Here is a 12612-nt window from a genome sequence, read left to right as displayed (position 1 = left end):
TGGTAAACTCAAAAGGAGATACATCCGAAGCAGCTAAAGCTGCTTAACCATCCTCCTAGGTTTCCTTTATGGGACAGATAAATTGCTTGTGAAAACGTTTATACAGACTACAGGATATTCTTGTATTACTGACTCAGTGCAAAAACTTCAGTCTGCTAGAATCAAAGATTGCGTTTGAACATTTATTCAAAGTTAATCCTCCTAATCTAATTTTTGAATAGGACCTTTAATAATTTTACATAATAAGAAATTCAATCTATCATCCCGACGACGATCATCTCGGTAGGTGAATTATTTGTATTAGAATGAGCAATTATATCCTCTCCATAATTTACGCCTCTAACGACTTTTCACATCATGACTCCGCTGAACATTCAAAATAATACGAAAATGGCCAAAAAATCACGAAGATTTTAACTCTTTCTTCGTAAGAAGTTTTACAATAATAGCCGAAGCGCATCGGTACTACCTTGGATTAGCCTATTTAAATTTTCAATGAATAACGGGAAACGTTTAATTGGTAATCATTTATTTAAGATCCGTTCGAAAGTCGCAAAAGATTTTTAAAGACGTAAATTGAATAAATTTTTTTTTTAGTTTTTAATATTTTTTTATTTATTCAAAGCGAAAAAAAAGACTGCTCGCATACGGCGCAGTCAATAAAAAAACGATCTTTTCAATCAACAAATATTACAATAAATAAAAATCATCCGCTCTATTACTTCCTAAAGTTCCAAGAATACATGCCGCATTGCCTCTTTGTATAGCAATAGAAATTTTCTGCAACAGATAATCTTTGGAACGTGGCTCCCCTGATGCTCTCTTCATCAAAGATCCCAACTTGTCAATAAATTTCCTTGTTTCTGGACCCATGCAACCTAATGATTCAAAGGCAAGGGGGGTAAATAAATAGTTTTCTTTAAGACGTATATAATGATTATGCTTAAATCTCTCCGCTTTATCTGCAATAGACCCTGAATAAATTCGGTTAAACCGTGAACAACCGTCAACTGTGTTAATTTGTAAAAGGATCAATTCACTTTTCCCAAAGAAAATGTTTCACTTTAACATTTCTTAAAAGTAAAATAGATAGCGCAAAAAAAACAATCACAATCGTCACGTGACAACAATCCCACGACATCGATGTTCAGCAAATTACCGAAAAAAATTGATATTTTTTCCATATGAAAGTTTGCAATGTTCGATAAATACAAATCAGTTTCCATTTGCATGTGAAGTTACGAACATGAACTTTTACAAATTTTAGCGCTCATAAAAAGCGTACCATTTTTGACACCTTTTGATCTAGTACGTTTAGCACTACCATTTTGACGTACATCAATCAGAAACATTGTTGATGTTTACAAACCACAAAATGGTTCTTTGATGCAATTGGAATTTTGTAAAAGTTGAATCGAAAATCGAATATTTTAATATAAAATGTTTAGTGTTTGATGGTCAAATGTTGTGCAATCGATAGGCCTTATCTTTTCGCAGGTAATTTAATTCGTAAACATGCACTGATCCAAATTTTTATTTTCGAAAAATTGTTTTTAGAAAATGTTGCAGCATCAACTGCTTACATAGATTAGATTATCGCCGGTCCGAACTTTAGAAATCAGATTCTTTTTCTTCGATGCGTTATGATGATATTGTCTCCGTAAACACGAAATTCAAGCGACACAAAGATCTCAACTGTGAAATAAAATTTTGGTGCCACACCTTGAGGCTCTGGAAACATCGAGTGGCCTAAAATCTAAAATCGGTCCAATGTGCTCGGACATAAAAATTTTGTTCTAGGACCCCCCTCAACTTTCATTTTTCAACATTTGTCCCGAAGAGACCAAATCTATACGACGCCATCTTGTGACCGTACAAACATCAAAGTTGGGACCCTGAATTGACACATTTTCCATCTTTTCTCGAAAACGCTTCCGCCGATTTTTTTGATATATACCTCAATCGATAGGTATTTTCAGCGGCTATCAACGATGGAAATTGCACGAAAGTTCTATGTACCGTTTTTGAGAAAATTGAGAAAAACCACCCAAAAACCCACTTTTTGGTAATTTGCGGTGGCTCACATGCATGTGGCCGCTCTCAAATGTTTTTATTCGGAAGCGCCGACCTCGAAAACCCTTTAGACACAAATTTCACTACAATCCATTGTATTTACGCGAAATGGCAGCCATTTTTCGTTTCGAAAATTCCGACTTTGAAGCCACCTAGCGGCCAAGCGACGCATAAAAATTTTTTTTGACCTGCTTTTCCTGAATCAGCATCAAAAGCTCTACCGAAATCAACCGTAAAATCATTAGGTCCGAGGTACGGCCTCAGCCCTAACCTAGGTCCAAACTCGACTTTTTCCCATCTCGCCACCCCAAAAAACACTCCTATCTACTTTTTAGATTTTTAGAAAGTACGATGCCCTGCATGCATCGTGTAACAGATGCCGGGACAGTCATGTATTAAGGCGCAGCGCTGCGCGCTGCGCTTGCAACTAGAGAGAAAATCGAATGCATTCACGGATGGACCAGTATGCTTTTGAAAGTTATATGAAACTCAACAATTCGCTTCGCTCCAAATTACACTTCAGCGAGCTCCACTCATGCTCAAAGTGCGTTGGTTCAAGTCATGATGTGGCTGAAAAACTTGTTTTCTTTGTACGATTATGTCAAATTTTTAGTTGTCTTCAGGTATAGCAAATGATTTATATCTTCAGCCAAATTATAACTTTATAGCTTTTTGCCTGCTGTCACTTTTGCATTGCTCTGTGCATTTATTTTATTCGCGTTCGGGTGTTTCATTTGTGGATATTTGGGGATGCGTAGTGATAGTCATAATTAGTCCGTTCAGGTTATTTTTATTTTATTTCGAAATCGACTGCTCTTGTTAAGGTAAATAAATACCTTTATTCTCGATTTGATCGACGAGATTGACGAGAATCATTCATTAATATAACCTTACACTCAGTGAGTTTCAGTCTACTGTCATCTAGCTATCTAGCTTATACGAGCTTGCAAAAGTGGCGAACTGAATCAAGTGATCAATTGCATTAGAAAGATCTCAAAAAACGATTTAAATTGCGTTGATAAGAATGGCAGAGTGAGTGAATATCAAAAATGATTTGGTTCTTTTCTTATTATAATTTTAAATTCATTTTATCTCACCAGACCGCCTTATCGTTCATTTGCGTAAAGGATTTAGCGATCGTTTTGGATTTTATACTGAGATTACCAGGCATCGATGTGAACAAGCCTGATAACGAAGGAAATACGCCATTGCACTTTGCAGTGGAAACTGGTAATTTTTTATCTTCCGTAGTGGTCTGAGCTCGACGAAAGTGACGAGAGCAACTCTAAAACAAATATATATTCCTTTCCTACAGGACAAGCCGATATGATTACCATGTTGATCACCCGCAGTCGCGGTTTGTTAATAGATTCAAAGAATGTGTTCGGTATTACGCCACTGATGAAAGCCGCCATACAAGGACGAACGGATTGTGCGAAACGTTTCATACTTGCAAGTAATTACTAAGGAAATTTCTTCGTTTTCATGGTGTTTGGAGTCTTTGTAAATTAGATTTTTGTGCCTGTCGTTTAGTTTTGAATAAATTTAAAATTTTCTCCGTCTTCTTCCGTTCCTCCACCAATACAACCATCATTACTTTAGTTTTCTGTGCATTTCGAAAAATTACATTTTTATTGAAATTGTAATGAATGGAAGCAAAGGCTCTATACCTTCAACAAAACAGTCTTTTACTTGCCACCCGAAGGTTGCAAGAACACTTAAATGAGAAACTCTAATTCGCATCCTGCAAAAAACACTCGAAGAGACAAACAGGGAACAAATCTTGAGAGAGACTTTGATGGAAGCAAATGTCTTGGCACAGCACTGCTGCTAGCATGAACACTGCATTGACAAGTGTCAAATTGGGAGGCTTTAGTGAGAAGAGTTACCGCTTGTTTGTATTGTATGTTCCGATATTGGTCCTGAGATCACAAGCTACACACTGGCATTTTGTTTGATCGAAATCCATCGCGTAAAAAATGTCATTTTTCTTAATGTTGCGGTTGTCAAACTCATCCGACGTATACCCGATATACGGAATATATCAAGATATACTGGATATACGAGCGTATATCGAGTATAAATAAAATGAAAGGAATTTCCCTATTGTAAAACGTTTATAGTTTATAAGTTTTACAGTCGGCGGCTGTGAAATATCAGCATGAATTTGCTTCAGCTGTTTTGCAGCTGATGCACAATCCACACAATCAAAACCGTTTATATTTGTTTTTACGGTTGAATCTGCTGCACACACGCACATTGTATTGGTTAAACCGTATAAACAGTTTTGATTGTTTGTGTGCATCAGCTGCAAAACTGCTGAAGCAAATTCATCCTGAAATTTCACTGCCTCCGACTGTAACATTAAAAACAAATAAAAATGGAACATGAACTTCAAAATTCCTATTTCCTTTTTTATCAATAAAAAAGCAAGAAAATTAAAGGTCTTTGTTCATTGAGGGGAAACAAAATATTCGAATGAGAGTGCGAAATGAGGCAGAGTATTTGTCAGATGAAACGCATTGAAAGAAGATACAAAATTTAAATAAAAAATGCTTCGAAACGGAGAGAAAACTTGCACAATAGTCAGATTTCATTTTGCATGCTAAGAAAAGTTAGCACAATAGTCTGAATGCATTGGACTAAAAATATCTCGTTGAATGTACTGTTGGCTATGGTCTGATTAACCTGAAGTATCTTTTAATAGATGAACCGTTCCCGAACAATAATTATCGTAGGCTCGGAACAGCTCCCAAACCCATCTTGCATTAATATCCTCAATCACTTGTCTCAAAAATGTTAATTTTTTGTGTGTAAAGTGAAATGCAGGTCAGGCCTTGTTCTATGTTGTTCGGTTATAAGATTACTTACCTCATAGAAGATTGGTTGGATAAAAAATTTGTTTTTTTTGTACGATTCTTGGTTCTCTTCAGTTAGCGAATTATTTAAATCTTCAGCCAAATTATAGGTTTTGACCATCCCATTTTGTAGAAATTTTGCAATTTTAATCGATTTTGTGACTCAGTGATTAGTCTAAGAGGAACGTTAGATGATTGTTGACTGAAACTAACTTCTCATGTTATTCAGACGCAGAGAAGAGATGAATTCAAAGAAAGGGGACTGACTCCTGTAATACCAATCCAACTGTTAGCAGCGATTTTATATTTAATATTACGGACATTTGAGATGCGATCTCAACTAGTTTTATCAATGAGCTTGAAATTGTTATATTCGACTGAGTCTGTGCCGCTGAAGTAATATGCCTGGGCATCCCCGAAAGTAGCTTGAAAGTGGTAAAGCGATAGTGAATGGCTATATCGTGAACATTTTTTTTATTATTCTTTTTAAGCTACAAAAACAGTTCAAAAAAACGTTTGTCAATTTAAGTGCCCTTGGCCAAAATAAAAAAATAAAAATGAAAATATTAATCAAAGACACACATCGCGGAATCAATCACAAACCAACCGGTTACCTGTCGAGGATCACCGGAACAATAGCATCCTGTTTCTTGTCGACACGAATTCGGATGAACATTCCATCACTATTCAAATTCGCATTCTTCAGAGAAACAGTGACCGTTGCTGTTGATCCTGGACTTATCACACCGCAGTCCGGTTCTATTGTGAACACGTGCGGACAGTTGGAATCAATTTCGAACATTTGCTGACTTCGAGACTTGCTGACAATTTCGATTTGACTTCTCGCATCGTTAAAATTGTTCAGATTAATTCGAATCTCCGTCTTGTTGAGGTACCAGTTGTATGTCTGATTCCGTTCCGATCGCTGCACGGGATGATGTAAAGTGCTCGATGACGACGGGATAAGCGACGAGGCTACGGTCTTCACTGAGGTGATAGTAGCTGGAATTGATGGTCCAGCTAGTGCGTCATCCGAAACCAGAGTGTGGAAAAACATGGACTCGTTGGTATCGGACATAAAGAAGTCATGTTCCGATTCGATAGTTTGATCCATTGTGCTGCGTTTTACAGTCAGAACGATTTCCGTTGTTTTCATTTTATTGAAGAGCTCAGCTATCATATCCTCGGTTTCTTGAAATTCTGCGAAATTCTCAACAACATCCGTGGTGATGCCTCTAAATAGTTCGTCCAACAGGTAGATGTCCGACGAATTGTTGGCAAATTTATTGATCAGACCCAAGATGCGTTGACGTGACGGCTCATCTGCCATAAAAACTTCCAGAGTGGCAACAGCCAAGACATTACCCTCCTGTCGCAGCAATTTTCGAACGTCGTTTTTTCGCGGACGATACGCAATATCGATACGGATGTACGAATCAGGACCAATGACGCATTTGGCTGGAGTTAGTGTCAGAGCTGCATAATGTGATGATCCACTGGGCTTCTTCAAATCGGATTTTACCCGAATAATCGCTACTCCACTAAGCGGTCCTTTATTATAAATGGAAAATGCGCCATGCATCTGTAGGTTTAGTAAATCTCCGACAGTACCCAACTGTAAAAATGGGTTGCCAACAACGCCTTGACATACGTCTTGAACTTCGACCACAGTGTGTCCACCATAGCCGTAAAGCGGAATTATTTTCCGAACGGTTTTGTCAGCCGTATCCTTTGCGTGACAAAAATTCAGCTTTCCGACCGCAGCTGAAAAATTTAAAATTTTACAGAAATGATTGCAGGTCAGTTCATTGCAACAAAATTCACAATTTTTTACCTCCGAGAGCGATTGGACAAAATGTAACAGATATCGTACGACATTCCTGTGCTTGGAGTGCAATCAATTGGAACGGTTCCGATGGGCTTAGCTAAGAAAAGTGGTTAGAGTGGTACAAAGTTCTTTCTCATAATTTGTTTTGATTCTTACCTGGAAGCCCGGACCAACCACCTCGATCTTCATCGTTAATTTCTTGCCACCGATGTTTTTGATCGTAAACTGTTTCACGGATGGTGTGCGTAACTTTTGGCTCGGCCACGAAATTACGCTTTGCGACGATTTAATTGCAAATTCCCGTAGATCACTGACGCTGCTGAATTGAGAATTCGATTGGGCTAACAGTTTCGGCGACCGCAAGTGATGGTCAAGATTTCTCATGTTGGAAACGGATGGACCCAAAAAATTGGTCGAATGAGTTGAGTATAGCCCGTTGGAATGCTGTGAATTTCCAACTGGAGTCGAGTTTCCACTTCTGTTCGGCGATGGTGTCTCCTGAGTGCGACTAAATAAAACGTTCAAGTTCGCTCTGGACCTTGGAGTATCGGGTGTTGAGCTGTTCGATTGAGTCCGGGGTGACGGAGTCAGCCGATGTTTGCTGTTGTAATAAACGTCTAAAGCATTTAGGGTGCGCGGAGGCGTAGCATTGGCTAGCATTGCTCTTTCATTACTTCGACTTCGCTTGCGATTTCTTAGTGGTGAGTTGGTTGGTGTAACATCAGCGGTTGTATTGTGTGTGTCATTGTTTTTCGCGTCGATTGTCTGGTTGACAACATCATTCAATACAACTGGAACGGAATTGGCACCTTCTTCCTCGAGACTAGTTTTCGTCGAGTTTCCCTGCACTTTACTAGAACTCAGAATTCCTGACATGCTCAATGTGTCCGACAATAAATGTTTATCGAAATTGATTTCGTCGTGACGAAGGCTGTTCTCGTTCTCTTTGTTGAAATCTTTTCTTCTAATGTGACCACCCGGTGTCAATAATGCACTTTGGACGGGAATCGGTATGTTAGACAAATGGTTTCTTAGCGCTGCTACATTTCCGCTGAACCTTTCAACCTTCAACACATTCACATTAGGCTTTGTTTGAAGTGGCTTGAGTGGCAGTGATTCCATTGGCATTGTAGTTGACAATGTGATCGTGGCTGGTGTGCCTCTCGGTTTCTTCAGTTTCATTAAATTGTTGGTTACAGTTGCCGGTGAGAATTCGTTGCATTTTTCTGTAAAAAGATTTCGATCTTTGAGAAGTCGTACGGCTTTTCGTTGCCAATTGTTTCTTACGAAAGAAAGATTGAATAGCTGCCTGGTCTATGAATGATTCACCGTCCCTTGCAGACATGCGGTTTTTTGACGGTGAAGAGATGATTTGCGTGTTGCCAACATTGGTGTCTTGAGCTGAAATGACATTAGGTAGGCAATTCAACAAATGTGGAGAGCAGGGGAGAATAAGAAATTTCGCGCTCGAAGTTAGATAAGTTTGACCTGAAGACAGTTCGCCCAATAAACACATACACTTACTTGTGTTCACCGAATCAATGAGAGCCATTGGCATTCCAGTTCTCGTTGGACTTATGTTCGGCAGCATTTCCAATAAATTTTCCGATCGTTTTATGAAGAATTGCCCGAACGAAGCATTCGACTCATTTCCTGACCTGAAAAGCGTCCCAATAAAATGATCATTCGGCAAAATCCAAAAACAATTTTCATCGTACTCGCTTGCCAAACGGGATCTGGAAAAGTCCGTCAATTCAAATGGTGCTTTCTTCGAATTTCCCGCAGTTGGAACATCCGATTCTGGTGGGAGAGTTGCATATTCCTGAGCCCACACATGTTCTTCGCTTTCTAGGAAGGCTTTCACACGGTCAGATGGTATGAATATATCACTACCACTGCCACTACTATTTTGGTTGTGCAAGTCCCAATCATCTGGTTTTGACATTGAAGATCGGAAGCTTTTGGACGACGCCAAGCTAACATCAGCTGTGTATGCTAGCTGTTCACCGCCTTGACTCTCACGAATTTTAAACCTTCTTAACTCGTCTGCCATCGCCCGTACGTCAGAACATTGACTTTCACATAGGATCTGCTCGACAGACATGCTCGCATCATTTGTCGCTGTTGATCTGCCAGTTATTTCCGACGGATTGAATTTGTATTGAGTGTTGACGTTGTTGAGATCAATAGTCGGCTCATCAGATGACGAAGAAACGATGGAAGTGGAAGCCGTTCGTCGCGAATAATTTGGATTATTCCAATGTTCTGATCGTGCTAGGACGTGCATTGCGTTTTCATAAATTTGGCGATGTTGTTTGGAAACATTGTAGCCTGAAAGGGTCACCTGTTTGAGTATCGATTTCAAAGATAAATGAATTTACCCACGAACCGTTCATATCTTCTTCTGCTTCTTCCTCAAATTCAGTCGACAAGAAATCTAGATCCTGATGGTCTTCGTCACCGACGTTGACCCTATTCAATGATTGACGAAATTTGCGGAAAAATTGCACGAATTAAAATTCGATTCGCTGGATCACAACAAAATGACACAAAATTGGGGACATTCACAGAACAAAAACACTGACATCGACGACACTTGAAATTTTACCTGGAATGTTTTGGATTCGACATTGAAAAGTACAAAATAACGGATTCAGACGATAGCCACAAACTTCTTTCTTAATTGAAAATGGAAATAGATTTTACGATTTCGTGCTATCGAAACTACTTTATAGGTTAACGACGTCTTTCTAGTTGGTTTTATGAGTTTATATTTCACCAGTAACTTCAACAAAGGCAACCGGATCGAAAGACGTTTGAAATACAAAAATTACGAATTTAAAAATGGCGACAGTGACAACTGAAAATGAATGTAGTAGATAGAGCAGAGAGTAGCGAGAGTAGAGAACTTTGGACGTGATAAGTGGCGCCATCTACGAGTCAAACCCGAAAATTGAACAGAATAGTCTGGTGTTATCCTACATGTCCTACATTTTCTTTGCTCTGATTTATTCAATTTTCAAAAGTTACAATTATCTTCCTTAATTTCATAGGTTTGTTCCAAGTAACTGTAAACATGAATTTTCACTGGCCGAACAAACACGATTTCATCCACAGAGATCGGTTTTCATATAAATTTTGATGAGGTTATGTCTCTATGGATGAAATTTAGCAGTAATTTGACAATTCCAAACGATGACTTGGAACAGACCTATTGAAATAAACGAAAAAACGACTGTAGTCTGTAAAAGAAACTCTTTTTACAAACAAATGTTACAATAAACAAAATTCGTCCAATCTATAGGTTTCTTCCATCGTACGGTAAAAACGAATTTTGACAGACCGAAAACAACCGTCCGTCATCCACAGAAGCAAACATAATCGCAACTTAAACAAATTTGTTCGTTAAAACTTCAAAGTGAGGTTGTGTTGGCTTCTCTGTTGATGACGATTGACATTTTGAACGGCCTTGTAAGAAACCTATACCTTCACCATAGCACACTGTCAAGCTTCGGTGCTACACCGAAATTGCATCTTTTAATAGCAATCGATTTGAAATAAGTAATTTGTTGAGCGTGATTCCACATAGCTGCGTTCAATGATCCCAAATTTCGAAATGAATTTATTCGTTTCCTTTTCCCATATAACCTTAAGTTCTTTGGTTAGGTAAATATTTGCTCTTAACATTTTACTACGTCTTGAAACAAATGTATTGAAAGATTTGGTTTCAGTCAAACGAAAATATCGACTCGATAAATGTTCTCATGATGTGCTTGCCATCTGTGATAGGCAATTAATTCATTTCGCTTTCCTCAACGAAATTTACTCAAAATAGGAAAATTGAAAACTATGATCGGCTCTTTATCTGCAACGGCGACGGAAATACGAGATCATTTCGATCAAATTTCCATTAGGGCTTTGCAGACCAGTATTGTTGTATCCGCCTCTTAAACTCAGCCGAAAGTCATGGCAGGACATATAAAACGGTTAAAGCTTCCCACACTAGTAATACTTGCGAAAAACCCTGCAAAACGTTTCAGCTTTAATCTAAAACTCTTTAAATTTGTCTTTGAGCCGAACTCTCTGTAACAAACAGCTCATATCTCACGCTAAAAACGCTCATAGCTCCAAAATTATTGACTTTTATGAAAATTCCTTCAAACATCATACGATCTGAGACACAAAAGCCAAAACTTTGTTTGGCTTTTGTGGTGACTCAACTATGTATATACCGCCACTAGCCGGCAAGGATAGTGATGAATTGAAATTTCATTCCGATTATGATTCGTTATAATTGTTCGTGTGTAAATTGATATGGAGCACTGAATCAATCACCACTGTCGCCGTGCACTAACGGGAAATGATATTTTTGAACTGCATATTAATGCAAAACATTGAAAAACGTCTCTCAGATCGAAACAGTGGTCAAAACGTCCTACTAATTACGTCGTGTCATACACTAACAATTTCAGCCCAGTCCACCGAGTAGTTCAAAAGTTTCACCGTAAGAAAATCACAAAGTCATAAAGGTTGGTTTTTTCATACAAGTTTCCAAAGTTTAAAATTTAATTATAACAAGTTGTTGGTTTTCAAAAGCTCATTCCGGCCGGTACTTCTGTATGCGTCTCCCGTATGGGGTGGATGTGCCAACAGTCACTTGAAGGGGCTGCAAGTCGCCCAAAATAAGTGCCTTAAGATGGTCTCAAATAAGCCACAATGTTTCCCCACTTTGAGGCTACACGAAGACACATGTGTGAGCTTTGTTAAAGATTCAATTAAGACTCAGACGGAGAAGTTTGTTTCAAGTAGATTGTTTTCTGAAAATCCGACGATCTCCAGCCTGTTTAGTTAAGTCTAGTGTCTCTAGTCTGTTTTTGTTGTATCTCGTCGTAAACGTGCTAGTCGTTCATTTCACGATGCCGTGAAGCCCCTTCCCCCGTCCTCCCACCAGTTAATCCTCCTGTTTGTAAAATTAAGTCTGTCAGTTGTAGTCTTTAGTTTTTAAGTTAAGACAACAAGTGTACGGCATAGTGAACGGACGTGTTTATACGTCGCTCTCTGAAAGTGTTTCTTTTGTGCTTCTTTGTGTAAATAGATTTGTGATTTTGTCTAATTTTGTGCTGCTTTTTGATGATTTCGATGTTTTTTGGCTAATTATGTGTGGTCAAATAGTGAAATAATTTAAAATTTATTGACAAAATCAAAATCGTTTGCTCGTGAACCACTTTTTCTTTGATCAATATGTACGGCTTGTACAATTCTATTGTTCTCTTTTGTTAACGGACATGTGCTTATGAACAGCGATGATTTTGTTTGGATTTACAATGAAATTTCTGGTACAACTGTTGTACAATCGTTCGAAAGAACTCTTCGCCGTATGGCTCTATGTCGGGACTCTTAATGAACCTGATTCTAATGATCCACGGATCTCTTGCCTGATGGCTCATGATATTATTGAATGTGTAAACTATCTAATTTTTATTTACAGCTGTAGCGGTACTCGGACTTCTTTTGAGCAAAACTAAGTTAAAATTCATATTGAACAGTGAATTTGTTTTGTAAGGAAAATTTCCATTAGAAATGCAGTATGATATTTTTATCAAACGGTACAAACGGTATACGCTTTGTACCAAAGCCAGTACAATGGGCCCAAACGGAGGCCCCCGTGCGTGCTCTACGCTAGTAGAGCGGCTTACTTTAAAAAAAAAAAAAAAAAAAAAAGTTAAGTCAAGTATTAGAAAAGGGTTTTGTCTAGTTTTCCTTTCGCCCTCTCGCTCGTCAGTCGTATTTAAATAAATAACTAACACACCAACGCTGAATTAAGTTGAAAAGCTGTCCTTAGGCTAAACACTT

At 38.4% G+C, this 12612-nt stretch overlaps 1 protein-coding gene across 1 annotated transcript; it reads right to left on the bottom strand.

The window, feature by feature from the left end:
• Positions 1-5384: 5384 nt before the first annotated feature.
• LOC119073753 lies at positions 5385-9608 on the bottom strand. The gene is made up of 8 exons (XM_037179412.1): positions 9368-9608; positions 9149-9231; positions 8478-9090; positions 8284-8417; positions 8047-8160; positions 6916-7985; positions 6766-6856; positions 5385-6695 (listed from the first exon to the last, which is right to left on the bottom strand). The coding sequence occupies exons 1-8, from the start codon at positions 9388-9390 to the stop codon at positions 5542-5544; spliced, it is 3282 nt and encodes a 1093-aa protein (XP_037035307.1). The 5' UTR covers positions 9391-9608; the 3' UTR covers positions 5385-5541.
• Positions 9609-12612: the final 3004 nt, after the last annotated feature.

Source organism: Bradysia coprophila, unplaced genomic scaffold (assembly GCF_014529535.1).
Source record: "Bradysia coprophila strain Holo2 unplaced genomic scaffold, BU_Bcop_v1 contig_138, whole genome shotgun sequence".
NCBI classification, from domain to species: Eukaryota; Metazoa; Arthropoda; class Insecta; order Diptera; family Sciaridae; genus Bradysia; species Bradysia coprophila.
This window is presented reverse-complemented; position numbering and strand designations above follow the sequence as displayed.